At 38.8% G+C, this 25779-nt stretch overlaps 1 protein-coding gene across 4 annotated transcripts in view; it reads left to right on the top strand.

Annotated features, from left to right (window-relative positions):
* The window catches only part of MRPS27 (mitochondrial ribosomal protein S27), an 86946-nt gene that overhangs the window by 4755 nt on the left and 56412 nt on the right, over positions 1-25779 (top strand). Inside the window, exons 1-4 of one of the 4 annotated variants that reach the window (XM_019835320.3) lie at positions 92-161; positions 8769-8939; positions 11333-11403; positions 13667-13725. In XM_019835320.3, the coding sequence (XP_019690879.1) occupies positions 11350-11403; positions 13667-13725 (113 nt within the window). In that variant the 5' untranslated portion in view covers positions 92-161; positions 8769-8939; positions 11333-11349. Of the gene's footprint in view, positions 1-83; positions 162-8768; positions 8940-11332; positions 11404-13666; positions 13726-25779 lie in introns of those variants that run through there. The other 3 variants (XM_003981054.5, XM_045061909.1, XM_019835313.3) reach the window with 3 other exon arrangements.

Here is a 25779-nt window from a genome sequence, read left to right as displayed (position 1 = left end):
AAAATAGGACAAAGATATCTTTAATAAGACATATAAACTGAACTTGTGAAACCACACCTGTTGATAATTGACTTTTTCTTCAGGTAAAAGATGCCTTCTTTCTGCAGCATATGTGGACAGCCACAAATGGGAAGCAAGAGAAAAAGAACATTGTCACCTTGGTAGGTACCTATTAGGCTGTTATATAGGTCAAGTCAATCACTCTATATTTACCATCATGTTCATATATTTATGAAATGATGCTCTTATGATCCCATTCAGATAAGCACATTTTAAGTCTTAAAAAGAATTAGACTGTAACTTCACACGTGGCAAAATCATTTTTGCTATCCTGCAAATTTCTTTTTAATTTTTGCCTTGATGATTAGTGTCCCTAAATTATGTAAATGACTCTTTCTTGTTTTTTGCCCACTTTTGTCATATAGTTAGTTACCATGCAGCTTGTCTCTGTTTTACATTATCTGCAGAGAAAAATATTTTTTATATTTTCATCCTTTTTTATTGTTATTTCTTAACTTGTGGTCTTCAGAGTTGTTTCTGACTCTTTTCTATTTTACTTATTTCCCTTTCCCTGTTCTTTAGGTCATATTACACAGATAGCAGCCTTTCTTTTCTAAAATAACAAAGCCTGGAGAAAATCACTGATCATATGAACACTTTGTAGAAATATAAATACTTCATATATGTAATATATATTATGCATACTATCAATAGAACGTTAATAAAGTCAGACAATTAAAAAAGGGAGGGGGCACCTGGGTGGCTCAGTCATTCAAGCACCCGACTCTTGATTTTGGCTTAGTTCACAACCTCATGGTTTGTGGCATTGAGCCCTGTGCTTGGGATTCTCTCTCTCCCTCTCTCTCTGCCCCTCCCCTGCTTGCTATGTCTCAAAATAAATCAATAAACTTAAAAAAAATAATAAAGTCAGACAATTGGTGATAGTTTTGTGGGATTGATTCAATATTTTGTCAGTTCCAGTGCTGATCTAATCTTCTCACTCAGATTTCTTTGTCTGCTTTTTTGGGCTTATGTTAAAGAATAAAGTCCCCCTCTGTTTATGGATTCTTCTCATAACAGGGGTCTGAGGGAGACACTGTTTTGTAGCTGTGTGCAGTGGCTAGCTTAGGAAAGAGGTAGGGGTTGCAAATAACTCATTTTCTCCCCTGATGTTGTTATTGCAAGAGCAGAGTTGGTTTCTGTGTCCTGGAATGGGTGTATAGACAGGGACTAACCAAGGCAGAGCTGTGGAGAATCTGAAGGTGAGCCACTATGTACTTGCACTGAAATGTAGAAATCAGATAGAAATGCAAATAGATGTAGATGTGGTTGGTATACTGGCAAACTCCAATACCAGGAGCGGCATTATCATGAGCGACACAGATTTATTCACAAAATGGTGAACAACTCTTGGTAAAGTTCTGAACAAAGCAAACTGCTTTCTTCAGTTTACATGGTAGTTGCATCTATGAAAAAATTCAGCTTATTTTCAAATTACGCCCCCAAAAGTACTTTGCGTTTATATGTAAAATGGAGTTGTTAATTATCAATAGGTTGCCTTTTTTTTAATCGTGTAATTGTCTGCCATGTCCTATATGCCATGGTATGTGGGGCAAATATTTTAACTTTTTATTTGCCAATTTTAAACTTACAAAAAATTGTAAGAGCAATACAAAAAGCATCTATAGTCTCTGCCTAGATTCACCAGGTGTCATCATTTTGACCCTTTTGTTTTGCTTTCTCATTTATCTACAGTCACACTTTTTTTTTTTTTTTTTTTTTTTTTAACCCATTTGGGAGTTTGTGGCATATACTATTGCCTTTAAACTGACTGCTTTGGTGTAGACTACCCGACGTTTCTTAAGAAGCGAGTCCCTTTTTTTAATAGAATATTCTTCTTTTGGGGTTTGTTTTATATTTCTTCATAATTAGATTCAAAAGGCTCCCTGGCCAGAATATTGTCAGGGATATTGTGTCCTTTTCAGGACGACTTCTTATCGGGAGACACCTGATGTCCCTCTGCCCTCACTGCTGAGGTCAACTTTGATCATCCAGTCAAATGTGTCTGATCTTTCCACCGTAGAGTTACTGTTTATCTCCCTTGTGACTAATGGGCAATTTGTGGGGAGATACTTTAATATCATGCCAGTGTCCTGCTGCTTATCAAGAGTTTCCCCCTAAGATTTAGTATCCATTCAGCTTCTTGTCTGAATCAATCTTTAATATAATGTTTGCAAAACAATGGTTTTCCAATTCTATTAATACCTCCACATTTCGTGATTAGTACTCAGTATTCTAATGTAAGCAGGAGCCCTCCCTTTTCTCCCATTTCTTTCTTTCTCTGTTTATTATCAGTATGGTCTTGTGGGTTGTGGATTCCTCTTTTACTTTTAATGATTCATTACCATCCTTGTTATTTTAGTGGTCAAATTGTTTCAGAGTTGGCTGGTAGAAGCCCTTTCAACCTGAGTCCCAATGTTCCATCCTGTATCTTCCTGCTCTATCCCTGGAATCAATTATTTCTCCAAGGAGTCCTGCTTCCTTTTAATAAGGAATGGTGTTAGAAACCAAGATCTGTGCACTACTTGTCCTCTTGCTACTATGGGATTTTTGCTTCTTGGTCTATTCAGTAGATAGAGCTAGGAAAAATAAAGGTACGTATACACATAAACACATGCACATACATGCATATAAGCTTACATGTACATACATTACAAATAATTAATTCATGCTAAAACCTCTAATTCCAGTTCATACCCGGAGGGTTCTTCCTTGCCTTCCTCTAGTCCATATTTGTATCAGCCTTCTATACTGAAAACTCTGGCCCCCAACAGGGACAGTGTTTTAATGTGTTGTACAGTCTCTGCGTTGCAGGTTATCTAATTTTCTTGTCTGCTGATCACTCACTACTCCCTGTAGTCATTGTGAGAGTCAAAAAAAAATAACCCAATATTTCTTTAGAAAATGGGCATTTATGCCATCTGGGGCCAATAGTGCTCTTTTTGGGAACAACCATTCCAATGATGAAATCAACATGGACTCCATGAATTATATTGTAAGGTTGTTATGATATGCCAGGAAAGCTATTCAGCTATTAACACTTTCCTAGGTACGAAGGGAAATTTAGAAAAGACAATTGTATTTGGTGCCTTGGTATAGGATGTAGTAAGCCCTGTGTATTAGGGGACAAAATTATGGAACCTTTGTCATAGATTCCTGAATAAGCAGAAGCTATTTGCCAGAGAATGAGAATTATAAGTCTGCAACAAATGTAGGTAATTGTCTTCTCTCTCTTAAGATTAGTATACTTGGAAAGTAGTAACGGCTACCATTTACTGAATGGTACTCTGCCTAGAATATCCTCTGTACGTCTTGGATCCCTATCCAGTCAGAATTGATTTTTTTCCTCACCCTGTATTCTTACAGCACTTTGTGTCTTTGTTGTGTCGTTTGAAGTGGTGAAAAGTCTGCACTTCGAGGACACAACTGGATGTGAGCCCAAGCTCTGACAGCTTTCAGAAACTGTTATTTAACCCATGTTCTTGTTGCCATAAATTAGGGAGGATTATAAAGCCTGCTTCAGTTAACACTCTGACATATAATAGGTGCTCCCGAAATAGGTGAAATGAATGAATCTCTAGCCTCTTGATTCTACACTGTATAAAAGATTAGGCCATGAAGTGAGAGGGTTTTAAAACTCCCAACTGCTCTAAAGGAAAAGAGCCTATCTGAGACAGTATTTTTTTTCCTTCTATGTAACGAAATGTAATTAAAACTTTCGCGCATGTTTTCCCTAACTCTTGAGCGTTTGGGTTGAGATGTGAGTCCTCAGAATTGAGGCACTGCGCCCAGGGCTGCATCCCGAGGATCGTACAGTAGGTGGCAGCGCCGCCTCTGCGGAGACCGCCGCGCAGCCTTTGGAACTGGGCATTTGGGTGCGGACCTTTCGGGAAGCCTCCTCCGTACGTGCGTGCGCGCGCGCGGAGTCCTGCCCTTAGCATGTGGAGCGCTGTGATTGGGCGCTGGGACCTGGTGCGGGCTCGTTGATTGGGGGAGGGAGGAGGGGCGATATGAGGCATTTACTCCGCGCGTCTTCATTGGAGGGCGTGGGGTGGAGTGGAGCTGGGTGGGAGAGGTAAGGTTCCTGGGTGGGTGTAGGGCTTTGGCTTCCATCTGCTTACGTGATTTTGCTTCCACGCGGGTTACTTGCGGATGAGAGATGTTCGGTGCCTCCTGTTCAGTCTCAGTGGTTTTCTATTAGAGCCTTGGGGGCGCCCTAATGGGGATCTGTCCAGCCCCGGTAGGAGGGTAATTTATTACTACGGAGGTCTTGATTAAAACCGCGGGTGCTATTTGGTACCTACACTGCAGTTTAGGGATCAAGCAGGGTATGAATGCAAGTCAGGTGTTGTGGCAAGAGTCGAAAGGCAGCTTTCATTCGTTACTAGTTCTGTGCTGAGCACTTAAGACGCACCATCCCATTTAATGCACACAACAGCCAGCTAATGCAGCTGCTGCTTATAGATGAGGAAACTGAGGCCATATTTTGACATTTACTTGAGCCCATTTCCTTTATGCTGAAAAATAGCTTTCTCGGTGATAATCTGTAGCAGTGTCTTCCCTCGCACTGAACAGTGGATTTCTTGCTTTAAAAAAAAAAAATACATTTTGGGGCGCCTGGGTGGCTCAGTCGGTTAAGCCTCCGACCTTGGCCCAGTTCGTGAGTTCGAGCCCCGCGTGGGGCTCTCTGCTGACAAGCTCCGAGCCTGGAGCCTGCTTTGGATTCTGTGTGTGTGTGTGTCTCTCTCTGCCCCTCCCCTGCTCACACTGTCTCTCTCTCTCAAAAAACTAAATAAATAAACATTAAAAATTAAAAAATACCTTTTGGTTGCAGTATAATGTATACTGAAAAAGTCCATAAATCATAATGTTTAAATTGGTATACTATCACAAGGTGGACAAACCTATGTAAGAAATAAAACATTCCTCCCCCTCAAGAAGTCCTAATACTGGCTCCCATTAGCAGCTCATGGCTGATATTTACTTCATCTCTAATTCTGATTGTACCATGCTGATCCTTTGGTTTATTTTGAGGCAAATCCCAGATAGTATCTAATTTCATCCATAAATATTTTAATATATATCTCAAATATAAGGGTACTTTTAATACCACTATCACACTTAAATTTTTAATAATTATTTAAATGTGAAAGACACAATGTTCAAATTACCCTGATAATTTCATAAATCTTTTTAATGGTTTGGTTGAATCAGTATGCAGATAAGGTCCATACAGTGCAATTCATTATATCCTCCCCTTCTCTTGCCTCTTTTAAAATCTTTTTTATAGAAATATATAGAAGTAGAGAGGTTGGTATAATGAACCTCCGGAGTACTGTCACCCGGTACAACTGCTTCAGCAGTTGTCAATTCCTTCTAGACTTGTTTCATCAATTCCCTTTCCCATGACCTGATTACTTTTTAACATTTGTTAGCAGATCATTTTATGTGTATTTTCACATGTACCTCTAAAAGATAAGGATTTTTTAAAAATACAATTATAATACCATTCTCATTTTAAAAAATTAGTCATTCCTTAACATCATTCGATGTGCCATCAATGTTTACATTTCCCCAAATGTCTTATACATTTGTTTTTAATTTATAGTTTGTTGAAATGGGCCCAGGTAAGGTTCATACACTGTAATGTGTTGAGATGTCTTTCAATTAAATATTTTTAAATCTATAAGTTTCTTTTTCTTGCTGTTATTTGTTGAGGAAAACAGGTCTTTTGTTCCCATATTCTGGATTTGCTGTTTTCATTCCTTTGGTGGTGTGTAACATGTTCTTCTACCTTCCATTTGTCTGCTAAAGCTGGTAGTTAGAGTTGGACACTTGATCAGATTTAGTTTTTTTGTTTTTTTTGTTTTTCTTTTGGCATGAATATAAGTGTTGTTTACTTTTGTCAAGAGGCACACAGCATTTGTTTATGTTAAAGGCCTCTGTGATGTTAAAGGCCAGTCATGACTATTGCTTATATCTACTCTTTTATTAGGAGCTGCAAAATGTTACCATTTTAATTCTATTGTTTCTTATTTATTACCCAGAAAATGTCTTAGAAGAATTCTCTTTCATCAGCAGTTTAGTTATCTCTTTCATCAGCAGTACAGTTTGTATGAAAGAGGCAGCTTTCAAAATCATGGGTTGACCTCCTACCATCCTCTAAAAATGATCACTGGTGATAGATTTTTTAAATATCAGTATGAACTCATGGATTTAAGTATTCCACACATTTTAACCCATTCCAGTTGATATTTTTATTGAAAGGGCCTTACTTTTACCAACTGAGCTTCAGAGAACCCTACGGGTTCTTGGGCTTTCCATTTCAAGTCAGAAGATTACAGTTTTAAACTGTTTTCTGTACTGGGCTTCCCTTTGGTTAAAATAAACACTGAATTAAAGCATCACCTCTGAAATTCCTCCACTAACCATGCAGATCTATTGAGGAGATAGAAGGTGCAAGTTAACAGCATTAACCAGTGAGCAGCTTTTGAATTACAGACTAGGGCCCACAGTGAATGGGACTAAGGAGAAACCCTTTTTGGCAAACTGATAGGGTGCCTTTAGGAGGGCAGGCCTGATGGGGAAGCTCCCTGCTTTCTATGAGAAAAAGTTCTCTGGCTTACATCACCTTGCTAGGGGTAAGGGCCCTGGTGATGAGCTGAATTGGATTTCTGAGCCCTGCTGAATTAAATGTTTTATTTCTGATTTTTCAGTTTATAAGTAATATAAAGTAAGGGATATCTTTAGGTTTTCAGCACTTTTTTTTTTTTTTTTTTTTTAAGAACTCCCTTTCGGAATCAAAGAAGTATATACACCACTGACTCGTTTGAATTAGGGTGAAGCAAAGCACTGTGGTTCTCTCTTGCAAACATTTCTCTCATCAGCTGAGGTTTAGTTTTGCTGTGTCATTTCAGCTGTGGAGGCCTTTGGCTTGTTGCAGTGATTTTTCAAACCTTGCTCTTGAAGCCTGACATTTTCTGAAACCAGCTTTCCTAATCTTTCAGTTCCATATCATCCTCCGTTAGTCTCTTTTTCTTAGTATATATGCGTATAAAGCTTGCCTTTAGATTTTTCCTTTACTGAAACTATTTGTTTTAAAGCTTCTGGTGACAGACAAATGGATACATGAAAATCTAAACATCTACATTCAGAAGGGTTTCTAGGTGTTTCCTACTCCCTCCTTCTTTCGCTTCTGTACATATGTGTGCCTGTATTTGCTTTTTAATACTGGAAACAGAAACATAGCTTCATATTCTATGTTCTGATCACTTCTAGGAGGTAACAACAATAATTTGTATCTAGTTTATTATGTAAATTCAATGAGGTACACAGATTTTTTTTTTTAATGTATTCTCAAGTTAGTTAACGTACAGTATAGTCTTGGCTTCAGGAGTTAGAATCCAGTGATACATCACTTATCTATAACAATCAGTGCTCATCCCAACAAGTGTCCTCCTTAATGCCCTTCACCCATTTTTCCCAAGGTACACAGGTCTTAAGCCCAGAAAGAGTTTAGTGTTTACTGATGAACAGTCATGTACAGTCACATAGAAATCATAAAAAACCAAAACCATCTAATAATTTCTCACCTAAAACTGTCATATATATGAATTTTTAAAAAATATTTTATTTAGGTGTTTTATTTTCCACCTTTTTCCAGAAATAGAATTCAGTTTAATATCATCTTTGAACTTAAGAGCAATATTGAAGATGTGTTTTGTGTTCTCTCCATGGCAGTTGTCAAACATAATTCACTCTAGTTCTTGTGAGGTTGAATTGCAATCTCTTGGGGTCTTTTGTTTAAAAATTGGTATTTCCGTGGTCTCACTTCAGGCCTACAGAATTAAAATCGCTCTCTGGGTGTGAAGCATAGGAATCTGAAGTTTTAAAGTTCTTTTTTTTTTTTTTTAAGTTTATTTATTTCGAGAGAGAGAAAAAAATGCAAGTTGGAGAGGGGCAGCGACAGAGAGAGAGAGAGAATGAATCCCATGCTGATAGCTTGGAGCCCTAAGTGGGTCTCCATCTCACGAACCAGTGAGATCATGACCTAAGCCAAAATCAGGAGTTGGTCACGTAACCAACTGAGCCACGCAGGTGCCCCTGAAATTTTAAAGTTTTAAAATCCCGCACGTGATTCAAATCCTCAACCGGGTTTTTGAACAAGTACCCTCCTATACTTGGAATCATGCAGGATCCTTAAATAAAATCTTTTATGACCTTAAATCATCAATGGTATTGTTTTCTTCAGATAAGAACATTTTATACTAGTATACATTTCATTTCTTGGACATACTTTCACATTGTCTATACAGCTTTAAGTTTCGTTAAATGAAGATGCATTTTCCCATATGGCTTTTGTGGACCTCAGCTGTCTGCTGCAGTCCTGAGGAGCTGAATGACAGGGAAGAAGGCATCTTCTGTGGCACATTTTTTTGAACAAAACCTGGGCATTTGTGGGCCCCTCACTGAAACACGAAGTGTTTTTTTGGCTGTTGAAGTCTGTGGTCCAGAAGCCTATGGCGCTGGCCCTCTGTAGGCCACAGCTGCTCCAGCTTTCCTGGCCATCTCTGCCCTGTGCAGTCTTCTGCCTCATTCATCACGCCAACACTATCGTGTAAGGTGATTGGTCACATAGAATATTTAGCAGCAAACCCCTCTCTGACTTATAATATGCAAATGTTATTCATCTGATGCTTGCTATGCAGCTGTTGCTTTTTTGAGGCCCCAACCAATTTCACTTGACTGAAGAAGATGTCTTGGTGTGAAGGATTAAAATGGAATCTTGAGTTACCACGCTACAGAAGCCAACTCAATCCAACGTGTATCAAAAAGATTTGGTACCATGAGACTGCTGTTTAATATCCCTTTCTGAGCAAGTAGGTTTAACAATAGTAATTTGCCTTAATATGAAGAGGTTTCAGAGACCTCCGTGTGTGTGTTTTAATAGTCTTTAATTACCTGGTGTCAATCCCTTTAAGGTAGTTGTAAGAAAAGTAATCACTTTTACATTATATCAGGTTTTTAGGGTTTTGTGTTGCTTTCCCCCAGTAGCTACTGAGTCGTTGAGAGCGTTACTCCAGGGAAAGGAAAGAGGGAAAAAAATGGCTAAATGCACAGCAATAGGTCTTCAAGAATTACTTGTTGATTGATTACCTCTGCTTCTTCTAAGTGTAAAAGACAGAAAATACAAAAAACAAACACAGACTAGCTTATGTAGGCATTTGTAGGTCATAGAAAATATTTTGGATTTTATTCCAAGTATGATAGAAAGCTGTTGGCTGGTTGAGAAGAGAAAATGACAGTATTTGACTTATCTTTTTTTAAAAGTCTTGCTCAGACTGCTGTGTAGAGGTTAGATTGTAAGTGGGGGGGGGGCAATAGTTAACATGACTAGTCGAGAGGTGTGAGATTAGCAGTGGTAGTAGGAAAAAATACATACTTATATTTATGTTTCAAATCTAGAGCCTTTAGTACTTGTTGACAGTTGGTTATAGAGTGAAAAAGAATGGGGTTGAGGAAGACACCTAGGTTTTTGACCTGAATAAGCCAGTAGATGTAATAGCTGTGTACTGAGATGCGAAAAGCAAGTTTGAGGGAAAGGTTGGAGAATTAAGAGGACCTGCCATGTTTAGATACCTGTTAGGCATCCAAATGGAGATGTCACCTCAGCAGTTGGAAACACAAGTCTGAAGTTACAGGCAGAAAGAAGTCAGGGTAGGCATATATACATGGAGTAAATAATCCGTAGATGATATTAAAGCTGTGGGAGGGCATGAGATCACCCAGGGACTGAGAAGATGGTGAAAAGTCTACCACTGAGACTTAGGCACTCCACCATTTAGAAGTCAATAAGAGGAGATTTTGCAAAGGAGCCCAAGAAAGTGAAGAAAGAGTACAGAATGGTCAACTATGTTAACATGCTAGTGAGAGGTCAAGTAAGATGTGGATGAAATATTAACTGTTGGATTTAACACTGTGGAGGTGGTCTTTGGTGTTAGTGGAATAATGGAAACTAAAACCTGATTTGAACGAGTTCAAGAAAGGACCTAAGGAAGTAGTAATAGTTGTGTCAGGGATGACTGATTTGAGAACTCTTGCTGCTGAGGGGAACAGAGCAACGGAGAAGTTATCTGGAAGGAGATAGGAGGTTAAGGGAGGTTTTTGTCTCTTTGGTTTTTTGTTTGATAAAGTTCATCCTTTATTAAAAAATAGAAGGCAGAGTATATGTGCATAGATGCTGGTAGCTTGGAGACCTGGTGGGAGGAGGATGAAGTTCTGTTGATTGCTTCTATTTTATACTCGGGGAAAGAAGACACAAAACCATGAGCTCAGGGGAGGAAAGAAGGGGAAAGAACATATTGTAACTTTGAGAAGCAATGAGAAGGTGTGAAATAATTCTTTTGAGAGTATGTTGCTTGGTGTTTCAGATCTTTTTAGACTCTGAGATAACAATGTAATCTCAGGAATGCCAAGTATTTCTGTGGATATTCTGCTCAAAGCAACCAGAATAGGAATTAGTTCAGGCCAAAAATTACTAAACGTAGTCAGAATGCCTCTCAGATTTGTTCAGAAAATGTGTAAGTCATTTCATAAATTCCAATCTTTAAATTTTTGAAGAGCTAATACAGCTAGCTACCTGGTTCAAAATGCAAAAAGAATAAATGTGTAAGCAACGAAGGATCTCCTTTCTTTGGTTCCCTACTATGTAATTCCTTTCCCTGGAAAGTGTCAGTGATAACACTTTCTTCTATCTCCTTCCAGAGGTACTTTATTGATCCACTGTTTAAAAGCTAACTATATGGTCGAGGGCATGGGTGGCTCAGTGGGTTAAGTGTCTGACGTCAGCTCAGGTCATGATCTCGCGGTTTGTGAGTTCAAGCCCCGTGTCGGGCTTGTGCTGACAGCTCACAGCCTGGAGCCTGTTTCAGATTCTGTGTCTCCTTCTCTCTCTGCCCCTTCCTGGCTTGTGTGCTCTCTATCTCTCTCTCTTAAAAATAAATAAACTTTAAAAAAATTAAAAAGCTAAATACATGGTAGGATTTTAAAAATAATCCGTACTCCAGTTAACCATTTTTTAAAATATTACTAATATTCCTTTATCCTTTCTAATTTATACAAAAATGATTTATAAAAAGAGCAAGAAAGAGCATCTGTTTTAATAATGACTTCACAATGTTGGCAGCCATCTGGTAGGAGTTGTTATCTGTTAGATTTTTCTTAAGAAATATGTGTATTTGACAACGTTCTTTTTCCTTCTTTGTCTTCACAGCTGATCTAGCATCTTTAATGGATAAAACATATGAGAGAAAGCTGCCTGTTAGTTCTTTAACAATATCACGGGTAAGAAAACTTAAACATCTGTATTTTCAAAGGAGGAGGATGAGAGGCTCTTTATTTAAATGAAGCTGTGTAAATAAAGGCTACTTTTCATAGGAAATACTCTTGCATAGTAGGGTATGTTTTTGTAGTTACTAATAGATATTTTGTGGTAAAGTAGCAAATTTCTATAACTGAAGTAAAAAGTAATAAATTTACCAGACTCTGATGTCAGTGATCATTGTTGTGTATCTGATTTGAATTTTTCTAGGATATGATATTCTGTTTTATGATACTATGATTTTTTTTATGTTGATACACCCTTCAAAGTAGTAGTATTTCACTTGTTAATATTGGAAGTGATTTTGATATTTGAGAAAGTCTATAAAAGAATGGATATTACTGGTTAATACTGCAGTGCAGTGGAGCAGAGGATAATATTAGGCTGAAAATCAGGAATGGTAATTGATAGTAACTGTTACTGAACACTTTCTATACCAGCTATTGTACTAGCTTCTTAATGTACATTACCTCTATTAATTCACGTAATGGCCATATGAGATAAGCACTGTTAACTGCATTTTATATGTAAGACTCAGACTGGTTGATAACTTACTCAGGTACACACAGTTCACAAATAGAAAAATTGAGCTCCGAACCCAAATCTCTGTGACATCAAAGTCTTTCTCTGTTGCCTCCCTCAAGTAGATCTGATCTTTTCTTTATCATGAATTCATTTTGTGACATTAGGCAATTGAGCCCCTCTCAATTTCCTCATTTCCAGTGTGGGATCAGTAGTATCTCCCCACAGGGCTGGTATGCTAAAATGAGATCTTAATTGTGAAAATTCTTTGTAGAAATTAATGGCACCATAAAATTCAGGATGTTTTTAAATTTACATGAGGAAAAGTAAAGAAACCCTTATCCTTTTTAGTCTCAGTCTTTTCTTTCTGCCTCTTGATATTTTCCTTTTAGTAGGGAAGCAGTTTTAACTAGGTCATAACCTAAATTGTGTAGCCTCAATTTTCAGAGGGGGCCTGAAAAGCCATTGCTCATCTCTTACATGATGGATAAGATTTATGTATGCCATAATACCTGATACTTGTTTAAGCAGCACTTGAGAGCTTAAAGAGCTTTCACGTACATTTTCTCACTGGAGTCTCACACTCTTCAGTGTAGGTGCCCTTATTCTTTTAATGCAGATGGACCAGCTAAGTTCCAGAGTGGCTGTACCATCTGTCTGTGCCACACAGCAAACACTCACTCAGGAGAATGAGTTCTCAACTTTAAGTCCTGTGTTTGAATTGTGTTTTATCTGCTCCTTAATGAGATTTCTAAATAAAATCCTTAAGTCCTAGACATTTTTAGAAAGCCTCTCCGCTTTTGCTCTTTTTCTTCATAAAGTTTCAATTTTAGGCACAACATGCATTTTGTCCTACTCCATCCTTTTTGCCTGTGTCTCCTATAGGATAGAATACATCCTTGGAATAATTATTTTTGTTTGTTTCTTTACTTTGGAGTTAGGAGCATACACAAGGATTTTATGGTTCAAAGGAAGACTTTGTTGGTGGAAGGATCACAGGTTGACTGGTTCATAGCAGGGTCAGAGTAGGAAAAATGGTCGTAAGGCTACATTTTCTAAATTTAGATTTTCATCTCTTGGGCCATATTTTTTCAGCCGTTAGAGTCTTTCTCCTTTCACCTACCTGTTCTCATGTTTGGAGTTTGGAACATAGAGAAAATATCAGGATTTAAAGATAAAGGGAAATATTGATAACTAATTATAAACATAGTAGGAGGAGCTCTCTCGTTCTGGGCAAGTTTCATGTTTGGTTTTCAAACAGTTTTTCTTATCAAGGTTGATCTACACATAGAAAAACAGAAGGCTTTGTGTGTTCTTTGCATTAGCACAAAAGGGTTTCAAGAATGGAGCCGTACCATGGGAACAGTGTTCGAATAAAATGGATGTCCTATCTTTAAAAAAAAAAATTTTTAAGTTTATTTATTTTTGAGAGAGAGAGCAAGTGAGCATGAGCTGGGGAGGGGCAGAGAGAGAGGGGAAGCACAGAATCCAAAGCAGGCTCCAAGCTATGAGCTGTCAGCACAGAGCCCGACACGGGGCTCGAACTCACAAACCATGAGATCATAACCTGAGCTTAAGTTGGATGCTTACTCAGCTGAGCCACCCACGTGCCCCTGGATGTCCTATCTTTTTTAAGGTCATTGTGTGAATCAGGTCCAATATATAGCATAATCTGTATTCGAAGTTTATTTTTCTGTCTTTCAGTTTGTGGACAACATTTCGTCTAGAGAAGAGATAGACCATGCAGAGTATTACCTTTACAAGTAAGTTTTCCATTTGGTTTGACTATATATTCTCTCACAAAGGGTGGTAGGTATTATGCATAATATTTAGCACCTTTTTAAGTTTGTGTTTTGGAGATATTTCCATATCAGTATATAGATAGCTTCCTCATTTTTTATATGCATCATATTCTGTATTGTGAATGTATTATTTAAACCAGTTCTCTATTATAGGACCTTTAGGTTGTTTGCTCTGTCTCTTTGTAGTAGGTGTAGTATAGTAATTAACAATCCTGTACACATGTAATTTTACACATAATCCTCATAAGTGTATACATTTGTAATTATAATAGCTGCTGCCAAATTGCTTTCTATTGAGATTTCACCAGATGACATTACTGCCAGCACTGGAGTAGAAAGGCCTGTTTTTACAGGTTGGCCAACAGGTGTTTTCACACTTTGAGATTTTTTGTCAGTCTGATAGGTGAACAATTTTATATATCTCTTCTCTCCCTTTCTTATTCAGATGGAAGTACAGTCTATATCCACTATTCAGCACCTATTTTTAATTAACACTGTATTGTAAAACTTTACGGACATTACCACATTTGCTTCATACTTTCCCACAGCTGTGAACAATCCTACTGTGAACTACAGACACACTCACCTGTGTGTACAAAGAAAAAGAAGCTTGTTCACTACAGCATCATCTGTGGTAGCAAAAGATGTGAATAACCTAAAGCTTGTTAAATAAGGGACTGGTCAAATAAATTCTGATTTTTTTCTTATAGTTTCATCGATCAGATCAAAATGATACCTTACAACTTTTTATTGTGATTCCTTGTTGTGATTTAAAAAATGTGATTTATGATTTGTTCCAATTCCTGGGTTTCAAAAATAGATTCAAACTGACGCTTAAAATGTTTTGGGGTGCCTGGGTGGCTCAGTTGATTAAGCACCTGACTCTTGATTTCAGCTCAGGTCATGATCACATGGTTTATGAGTTCGAGCCCCACATCTGGCTACGTGCTAACAAAGTGGAGCTTGTGTGAGATTCTGTCTCTCTCCCTCTCTCTCTACCCCTCCCTAGCTTGCACTTTCTCTCTCTCAAAATATATAAGTTAATTAAAAAAATGTTCTTAGTAAGCATTACAGTAGAATTTGCCATTTGTCCTTTGTTTTGATTAAGAGAGTTTTTTTATTTTTTCCATCTGGGTATTTTTTATTATTTCTTTTAATGTTTATTTTATTTTTGAGAGAGAGCATAAGTGGGAGAGGGGCAGGCAGAGAGGGGGACAGAGGCTCCTGAGCGGGTTCCACAGTGATAGCAACAAACTGGATGCGTGGCTTGAACTAATGAACCTGAGATCATGACCTGAACCAAAGTAAGACACTCAACCAACTGAGCCATGTAGGCATCCCCTAGGTACATTTTTTAAAGCTTTCTTTATATTAATGAAAATGTATTCAATTTTCTTTTACATGATTTTGCTACATAGTAATGAGCCTTTTTTTTTTTCTTTCTTTCTGAATTGGGTAAATTCTGCCACCTTTTTGGTGTTTTGTGTACAAATGTAAATCTTAAGTACATTAGATTTCACACCTGAAATATACTTATTTAAAAGTTTTTTTTTTGAGAGAGAGATAGCGTGTGCACATGGTAGCAGGAGAGGGACAGAGAGAATCCCAAGCAGGCTCCATGCTGCCAGTTCAGAGCCTGATATAGGGCTCGAACCCATGAACAGTGAGATCATGACTTGAGCTGGAACCAAGAGTCAGACATTCAACCGAGTGGGCTACCCAGGCACCCTTAAAAGCATTTATTTTAAATTTAAGAATGCCTTTAATCATTTCATAATTTTAGATTCTAGTCCTGAAATCATAATTGCAAGTGCTCTCCTAAATATAAATGTATTCTTTAATGAGAGTAAGTCCTGCCTTTTTTAGTGGTTCTTTGGCACCGTGGGGCTCCTTTGATAGTTATTTTTGCCTGTGGTGGAAAGTGTATTCAGGCCACCATCTTCCCAGTTCTTTTTCTTTTGCTTTGTTGATGGCAAAATGCAGAAAATAGTTCCAATGTCTAAAGAGAAATTATTTCTTAGAATTCTGTCCTGTGGGACACAGTGCCATGATTTTGGAAGAAATACAACCCAAATTTACAAGTACCTCTGTAGTATATAACTGATTTCAGTGATTCAACATTCAGCAAGTGTTTACTGAGCACCTGTTACATGCCTAGGCTGTGTCCAAGGTGCTGGAGTATAGAGACCAAGTTAAAGACTGTCCCATTCCTCATACATTAAAGTTTAACTGAGAAATTTAAGTCCCGCCTTTAAGACCATCATGATTCCTCTCATGATGTCAGTTTTGTTAGGCCTAGACTCTTACTGAAAGTTTCCTAAACTCTTCCTCCTGTTTCCATATAGGTTATATAGAAGACTCTTACCCATCTTAAGATGAGTCACTGTTTAATTTGACATCCCATCCTTTGCTTAATCAAAACTGAGGTTCTAATATATTGAATGTCAACTATACTTGAATAAAAAAACCAAAACTATTGTTCTAACAATGACATCACTTTATTTCTGTTGTTTCTCCTCCCTTCCATTGCCAAGAAAATCGGCTCTCTTTTTCTCAGCCTTTTTTTTTTTTTTAAAGAAATAAACATTTTTGTGACTTCATGAAATTACTGTTATATGTGTATGGGACTAGGTATAACCCCAAAAAACTGCATCAAGATGTAGATAATGGAGGTTGGCTACATTCACTCATTAGCTCAATGTCTCATTCCTGTTTTCCAGCCTTAGAGAATATATAAAGGTTGTGCCTCAGCAAAATTAGAAGTTACAAGTAATGAACTCTCAAGGTTTCTCTGCATTAATTGAAGTCAGGAATGTCAATCCAAAAGACACCAAGGGCCTGTGGTATTGCCACCAGTTAGGTCTTCAGCATGTAGTGGTTGTGATGCCCGGCATCCCCACATGGGATGACTTTAGACATCTTAGAGAAGCTTATGATCACCAGTCTAGAGTAAGGAAATGAAGCCATTTCTTAATCCCAAATAACTGACAGCTTCTTGGGAGGATTTCTCACTCCCCAGGCAGTACCATCTTTGAGGGTAGGGCCCACAACAGGACTTTGGGCTGCCACCTCTGTCATTGGCTCAACTCTTTCTCTGCCTCAGCCTGTGTGGGTCAGGCTCAGCAAGTAGAGCCTATCTGCTGCGTTCTCCCATCTTCTAGTGATCGGTCTCCCCACTGATGATGTAAGCAGTATTAGAGCCAGAGAAGTTTGGAACCTTGCGTGACCAGTGGAGGGCTGACTGAGCGTCTGCCGTTGACTCAGGTGCACAAGTTCCAGCAGTTCAGGGTGCTGCTGGCACAGGCCGGCTTGTTACCATTCTATCCTCCCAGGAGAGAATTTTAGCCTTTGACTCTCCTGAGGGACACAGGTTTAAAAGTTTAGAGGCTTCAAGATTGAGATTCCCAGGGATCTTTTAAGGAGAGTTAGAAAGGCTGCGTTTGAGAGAGTATGAGGGAAAAGAATATCCAAACACCCCTATTTGACCCCTGGGGGACTGCAACCTGATGATCAGCTTTTCCCCCCACCATTCATTAAACAACAACGAACAAACAAAATCAAAATCAAAAACGAGGAAAGGGCAGTGATGCTTTAAACAAAGGAATAATGTGAACTAAAGGTGATTAAAGCACTTAATACCAGACACTATATAGGTTGACAAGAAAAAGAGTCCCTGATAATATTCTACACATCTAATGGGAAAATAAAACCAAGAGTAAAAATGAGCACAACAGCACAAGCGCTGAACTGAAGTACAATAAACAAAATCCGTCAGTAAGAAACAAGAGAAGGCATGCTAAGAACTGGTGGGCTATAACAAAATAAAGGAAACAAGATTAAAATAGGAGAATAAAAAAGTGAAAAGAAAATGAGGTAAGAAGAACCCGATCCCCCACATACTCTGTTCACACCATATGTATAGATACGGCTGGGAGAGTGGGAAAATAGGCATCGGCGTGCTGTTGCACTCGTACTCTCCACAGGCCGAATAGTACCTTCTTTGTGAGTGCTTTTCAAGCTGCTTCCAACAAGCCTTGGAGCTGATTGCTCACAGGGGCCTCGGGGCTGTGGGCTGGGGAGGAAAAGGCGGTGACAGAGAAGCCAGGCAATGCTGCCACCAGCCCTCTGCTTCTGTTTCTGCTTCTGTTTAAGCCAGGGAAGCTGTGCCTCCAACTGCTTTATGTATGTGTTGGGGTCTGCGGAGAGAATGTAGAGAGGTCTGTGAACTTCAATGAGAATAAAACTATGTATTTATTTTCACTAAACTCTCAATAATATTTAGCATTTCCTTCAATTATGCATATTTGCAACAGATCACAGTATTATAAGCAACATCTGTGTCTTTCTCACTAATAAAAGCAGATTTTTCAAATCTCACACGTTTGTTGCAGATCTCTTGACAAATTATGCTCATCACTGCTTAGAAATTAAATTTGGGGGGGTCCTGGGTGGCTTATTTGGCTCCGGTCATCATCTCGTGGTTCGTGAGTTTGAGCCTCGCTTTGGGTTCTGTGCTGACAATTGAGAGCCTGGAGCCTGCTTCAAAGTCTGTGTCTCCCTCTTTCTCTGCCCTCCCCCTACTCATTCTCTCTCTCTCTCTCAAAAAAAAAAAATAATACATAAACATTGCATTTGGAATTAAACTACTGCTAGATAGTGTTAATTCGTGCATTAATACAGAAGCACATGTTCCTACATCTTAAGGATTTTTTTAATATTTTGATAATTGTATTTCACTGTAACTGGTTTCCTTTGTGATCCTGTGTGCTTTTATTTTATGCATTTAAAACATCATTCTGAGGAGTTTATGAGCTTCATCAGACTGCCGGAGAATTCATGCCACAAAGAAATGTCAAGAACCCTGCTATGAGATTGTGTTTGAAAAGTCCTTTGCTTAGGTTTCCTCCAGGCCTTTTGAAATTTTCTAGGTCTTTGTTTTTTTCCTTCTTACAAAGAAGGCTTTCTTTTCTTATTTTAGTTTAGACTTTATAGAGTAAGACGAACATATGGTTTATAGGTGTGCTGTTTTCCAAATGAAAGCTTAAATACAGCCAGTCTCATAAGCTTCTCCACAGAGCTTGAAGAAGATGTGGGGAAAGCGAAGAGATGCAGACTGGCCAGAGATGCTGTAGGCAGGAGATCATTGCAGGGGTGGGGTTGAGCAGGATATAATTCTGCCCGGTTTTGGTATCGCCACCTATCCGTTCTCTGGGCTTGGTGAGGGAGAAGCCGTAATGCTGCTTAGCAGTAAGCAGAGGTGTTAAGGCACTGAGGAGAAAAGTAACTGTGCAACCAATGGCTGCTGAGAGGAAAGGGCCCTTCACAGGGCATCTGGCTGCTAGGCATAAGAAGCTGACAGCTCAGTTATGCTCTACATTTGCTAAAAAGAGTTTATATGCCCCGTGTTAGTGTGAAAAGGAGTTGAGCAAAATATTTTTCCCTTGGGCATAGGATTAATTTCTGTTTCCTATCCATGTACCCACTCTTTGGCGTTTGAAGAAAAATGTCTTTCTGTCTTTGCTTTACTATAAACTTACAGCATTCCTAAGAATTAGATTTGCATCTTTATTTTACTGATGCCGAGACTAAGGCATAGAGATTCACTGAGAGCAGCCAACATAGATGGTGTGCACGTAAGCGGCTGCCTAACCCAGGCAGAGAAGGGAAGCCAAAAGGATGTAATGTAAACAGAGGGACAGTACTATGAAAACAGTAGTGTTTGCACAGTGGAAGATACTATCAGTAAGGGTCCCAGTATGCCTTTTTTTCAAGGAAACTGAGACAGAAGGAATTCCATAGAGACCAGAGTATAGAGCATGGTAAAGCAGGAGAAAATTAAAATTAAGAGATAGGAGGAAATGTGTTATATTTTGTTGTTTTTTTGTTGTTGTTGTTTTAATTGTTTTTAACTTTTATTTATTTTTGAGACCGAGAGAGAGCATGAACAGGGGAGGGTCAGAGAAAGACGGAGACACACAGAATCTGAAACAGGCTCCAGGCTCTGAGCTGTCAGCACAGAGCCCGACGTGGGGCTCGAACCCACGGACCGGGAGATCATGACCTGAGCTGAAGTCGGATGCTCAACCGACTGAGCCACCCAGGCGCCCCGGAAATGTGTTATATTTTGTGTAGTCTCTGGGTTGTTGATGGTACTTGGTTTCTAGAGGCTGTGGTCTTAGCCTTTTCTCCACAAGAGATCCCTTTTATGATCTGTCAACTTGAAGTCTGTTATAGTGAGCCTACCTAGAGTTTTCCTTTATCAGTTGGTGAAAAGCGTCTCTTTCTCAGGCTACCTTGTCAATAGTTGTGAGCTCAGGACTCCCCAAGTCCATGTGTGCTGCCCACATATATACACGTGATCCCCGAGGCAGGCTCTAATCTCCATTTTCAGGCAATAAAACTGTATGTCATCGGTAAAATTATGGCATCAGTAAAAGCCATTGTTTTCATGGTTCTAACAAGCTGTAACAATTCCTGTATTGGTATTTGATTACTGAATTAATTGAATGCAAAGTCAAGCCATAAAAACTCCTTCTTTCCATGTGTATCTTCCTCTTCACCAAGGATGCTTGCAAATTACATCTTTAAAGTCTTATTTAGACTTTCCGATACTTTTGAGACCATGGCAGTTTAGCATGCATAAAATTAAACTTGTTCCTTTTACTGTCAGAGTGTCAGTAATCAGAACTGATAATTTAATCTGCAGCACAATTATCATTCTTGAAGGCTAAGTGATAGAAATTTCTGATGTACATAACATATTCTCTCTATTTTAAGAATGTAACATTTTTTAAAAATAGTCTTGGTTTTTAGCAAAAATGTGGGGAATACTGAATTCATTGCCTTATAATAAGAAGAGATTGTCACAGAGCTGCATGAGAAGGTTTTTCTCCTCAGAATACAGCTCCATATTGTCATGGGAAGTGACCTGCCACCCATTAATGAGCGGAAGTCAAGGTAGTGAGTGTGGCAGGCTGTGTGCTGCCAACACGTTCATCCACACCGTACCTTAGCCTCAAGCATCTCTCCTGAGTTGCTTAACTGAGCTGGCAGATAGCAGGCATCCGTGGTTGGGGACGGATGGCAGGTCAGCAACAGCTGGGGTGAGGCAGATGGCAGCTTGCATGTCTCCAGGTCCCAGGTTGGCAGCCAGTCTAAAAAAGGACGGTCCAAAATAGCTCCATTCTTTCAATAAGCAAAAATATCCCTGTGGCTCCTTGGAAGGTGAGCGCACTACCCTAGGCCCATGTTGTAAGAATCTGTGTCTGTCTGTCGAAAGAGGAGAAGGTGGGAGCTGATGAGGAGCTTAAGCAGTAGTAATTTTCCTTTGCAGGCATGGAGATTGTGTATTACAGCAATGAAAGGAAATCAGAGATTTTTCTGTTAGCCTGTTGCCAGGTGTCATTATGTTTCAATGTTATTAAGAAACGAGTAAGAGCCCAAGAGGAGGGAAATGACTTGTAACAGCATTTTTAAATTTCTTTAATATTGCCGAGTGCTTTATTTACTTCTTATTTGCTAATCCTTACCACAGGCCTAGGAGACAGTTTCTTACTGTTCATGGCTCTGCAATAGAGAATAGTCCATTGTCAGGGGCACTGTCTGTACCTTGCCAAAGACCCGCTGGAGCAGTGTGCTGGGAGTTAGGGTGAGAACTGTGTCTCCAGCTCCTTTAGACTGTGCACTTAACTCCTGACCAGTCTCACTGCAGCCTGGGGGCCTCATCATACCAGAGGGGTGACCTTCAAGGGTATTTTCCTGGCTTTTGTCCACACATGCTACCTAGCTTTCCCAGCGGGATCTGATACCTTAGATAGGTACTTTATTTTTCCGGAGTGATGAGTCCCCTGGAGGCTCTCATCCTAGGAGTCCATAGCATTCCAGGCAGCTGCAAACATCTATGTATGAAGCTTTGTAGGGACCGATGCCTTCATTTCTTTGTGGTAAGTACCTGGGAGTGGAATGGGTGGAGCATATGGTAGGTAGACATTTTCCGAACCGTTTTTCAAAGTGGTTTTACTGTCTTATCATCCCAACAGCAGTTCCAGATCCTCCACATTGTTGCCAACACGTTTAGCCTTATTAATAGGGTTTAGTGGTATCTCATTGTGGTCTTAATTTATTTTTGCCTAAATGACTCATGATGTAGAACATCTTTTCATGTGCGTTTCTGCCGTGTCTACATCTCCTTTGGTAACGTGACTGTTCAACTCCTTTTCCTGTTTTTCTTTTAATTGGATTGCTTGCGTTTTTATTAGTGGGTGTTGAGAATTCTTTATCTCATAGTTGTGTCTTTTTGCTCACTTAACAGTGATTTTCAGAGGGCAGTTTTTAGTTTTGATGGAAGTCCAGTTTGTCAGTTCTTTTCTTTTATGGATTGTGCTTTTGCCACCAGTGGAGAAGTTTTTGCCTAGCCCAACAGCATAAAGATTTTTCTCCTGTGTTTCCTTTAAGTTCCTAGCTTTAGGCCTCATAGTTTGGACTGTGATCCATTCTGGGTTATGTGTTGTATATGGTGTGAGGTAAGAATCAAAAGTAATTCTTTGGCATAAGAATACCTGGTTGTATCGGCACCGTTTGTTGAAAAGTCTATTCTTTCTGAACTGAATTACCTTTGAGTTTCTATGGAAAATCAGTTGTTTGTATATGTGTGAGTCTACTTCAGTACTGTTTTGTTCCATTGACCTCTGCTCCATTGCTATCTTGATGCCAGTACCACACTGTCTTGATGCCTCTAGTTTTATAATAAGTCTTAAAATTAGCTATTCTAAGTCCTCCAACTCGGTTCTTTTCCAGAATCATTTTGGCTGGTTCAGGTCCTTTGCATCCCATATCAGTTTTAGGATGTGTTCTCACACACATAATGCACACACACACACACCTATGAAATAATATCCATTACAAAAAGTAAAAGATTATGTTGATCTACAGGGGCGTGATTAATTATTAGCAGTACAATACGGGCAATGAAAAGAATGAAAACTTTATTCATATTTCCAATGGAACAAGTTATAAAACGCATTCAGTGAAAAAAAGTATAGACTTTTTTTATTACGTTACCTTTGTGGATTCTATGTAAATGTAATATGTGTATATGTACTTTGATACATATGTGTGTATATGTGTTTATATGCATAGACTGTCTCTGGAATGGCATATATATATATACCCACAAAAACTGGTAGTACTGGTTTCTTTGGGGGAACAGTCCTGGGTGATTTTTTTTTTTTTTAAAAGACCTGGGTTGACTACTGACTGAATTCTCTCTTGTACCTTCTGAATTTCATATCATGGATATACATTATTCAAAGAAAAATTTTAAAAAGATCCTCAACATAGTTATCAGTAGATTCTTTTTTTAAATTTTTAAAAAATCTTTATTTATTTTTGAGAGAGAGAGAGAGAGACAGAGTGCAAGCGGGGGAGAAACAGAGAGACTGGGGGCGGAGGCGGGGGTAAGACGCAGAATCTAAAGCAGGCTCCAGGGTCTGAGCTGTCACCACAGAGTACCACGCAGGGCTCGAACTCATGACCCTCGAGATCATGACCTGGGCCGAAGTCGAATGTTTACCTGATTGAGCCACCCAGGTGTCCCTCAGTAGATTCTTGAGAAGTATATATCATAATAAAGGTATTTCAGGAATATTAATAACAGTAAATTTTGGATTGAAAGGGATAAGTGTTGAAGGGAAATTAATTGTCTGCATAAGGATAAAAGGCCTGTTGTGTGGTAGTTGACAGTGGAAATGAAGAGAGAAATGTTTTGCACATAGGAAGGAAAAAAATCGATCAACAGGATTAGTGACAGGTTGAATGTGATGATACAAAACAAGGATCAAAAATGAGGTGAAAATGGAACTTCAGGTAAATGAGAAAATAGCTAGTCCATTGATGGAAGTATTGAACCGGAAGCAGATTTAGACAGCAAGACAGCAAGATGGTAGGTTTTTCTTTGGTGTTTTTACTGTACATGTCCAGATTTCTGAGTTTGCTGTATCACGTCTTATATCTACCAACCACATTTGAACTGTTTCAGAGGAACTAGTCACAGACTTTTGGAGAAAGAACAGCTGGAAAACATACCTATGTTGGGGTCTTCCTGATGTCCTAGTGCCAGCTGGGAAATTTTGGAGTAGGCATTCTCTCAAGTCCTGTTAACTTTCAGAGTCTATGAAATTGAGACTTGGGCAGGCAGGCTAAGCAGTCTCTTACGAGCCACGTAACAAATCCGAGCACTGGCTACAGATGAAGGCCTCACTTCCAATTCACAGGCTCATCAGTTAGACCAACGTATCTCATAGTGCCAGTTCTTTGTCCTAAGGCAGCCTAAGGAATAAAGCAGAACATAAAGACTCAGTGAATACTTGAATACCTTATAACAGGGTAACATAAAACTAATTAAACTCAGAAAAAAACTAGCATATACAGAGATACAACTGTAAAAAAAATGCATAATTATGAAAAAAAAAAAGTGTAAAGACCCTGAAGGAATCAGGATGGCAGGAAATAGGTGACATGGATTTTAGGACCAATTTAGTTTCCACTTTGATCTGTAACTTGGAGCCAGTTAATGAACTCTCTGGAGATTAGCTTTCTGGATGAGCAAATGATCTTGGATGCTTCCCAAGTCACCATGCATATCTAAAATTCTGTATTTCTCAATCCCATTGATCTAGAAGCTAGACCTTATCACCAGAAACCTCAGACTTTGAAAGCCTGAGATTCTGGTTTTTGTTTAGTTTCTTACCCAGGACTTTACTTAAATAGTGGAGTTGAATTTTCAGCCACATTAACTATGAATATCTATAGAAAAACTAGTGAATATAGATAAACAACAGAAAGTGTAAGGGGATCTCTTAATCTCTTTTGGATTTGGGTGACATTCTTCATTTGCTATCTTCTTTGTAAATACTTTTAGTAAATCTCTTGGTATAAGAAGCTGGGTATTCACTCTTATTTTCCAGGAAGCCAGTTTTTTGTATGTTTTTGATACTTTCCTATTATCTTTCTCTGGAGGGCCCACAAAGCACCTATTCTTGATGCCTTGCATATACATGGAATTTAAAAGCAAAATAGATCTATTTTGATAGCTGCTGAACCCTCTGTGGATTAAACCTAGGAAAAGTTATGTAGTTTCATATAAAAAGATACATCCCAAGTTGTTTTTTTCCAGAGCATAAAGTCCTTTAATCAGAAGAAGAAAAAATCATTTTCTTGGCTGTTTTCATAACTGCAAAGTCATTATCAAGGTAGCAGAAATTATAGCTATAGGACAGAAAGACATAACTGTAATGTCTTATGCTTAGAGTGTCTTCAGCAGGATTTTGCATGTAAGGCAGTTTGATTTAGAGATAATTAAGAAATTTTCTCAGGAGCTGGTATGGTATTTAAGGGAAAGATAATAGTTACACAGAAGTTTCAAGAAGACCTTTGTGAGAACTGATTTCATCATGAGTTTTGAGGCCACTGGCAAGTAAATTCCGAAGTATTTTCAGATGCCATGTGTCTAGGCAACAGGACACTTGAGGAACTAGAAGTAATTGATGTGAATTCTCTTTGGTGCCCATGCTGTAATGATTTTCTTGATAGATTTCCAGTTATGTTTGTTTTTACCATACAGACTTTATATTTTGAGATCTGTTCTTCTTTTTAATAGCAATGCTGATTTTAAGACCCATGGTGTACCACATTTCATAGCTAGTAATGGGCAAGGCTGGGACATAAAACCAGGTTGTCCAACTCTAGGCCAGTATAGCACATAATCAGTATATTTATGACACACTGGCTATTAGATGGATCTATGTTGGATGTTACCAAGAGCTGAAATGCAGATCGGCCATTTGTCTTCATTGATGAAAGCCATGCAGAGTTTTGATATATATATGTGTGTATGTATACACACACGCACACACACACACACACACACACACACACACAGCTTGTTATAGCCCTCCATTTTCTGAGATAATAGCAGGTACTATCTGTTAACATGGATGGCACACTTTCACAGAGCTT

Source organism: Felis catus, chromosome A1, assembly GCF_018350175.1.
Source record: "Felis catus isolate Fca126 chromosome A1, F.catus_Fca126_mat1.0, whole genome shotgun sequence".
NCBI lineage: Eukaryota > Metazoa > Chordata > Mammalia > Carnivora > Felidae > Felis > Felis catus.
This window is presented reverse-complemented; position numbering and strand designations above follow the sequence as displayed.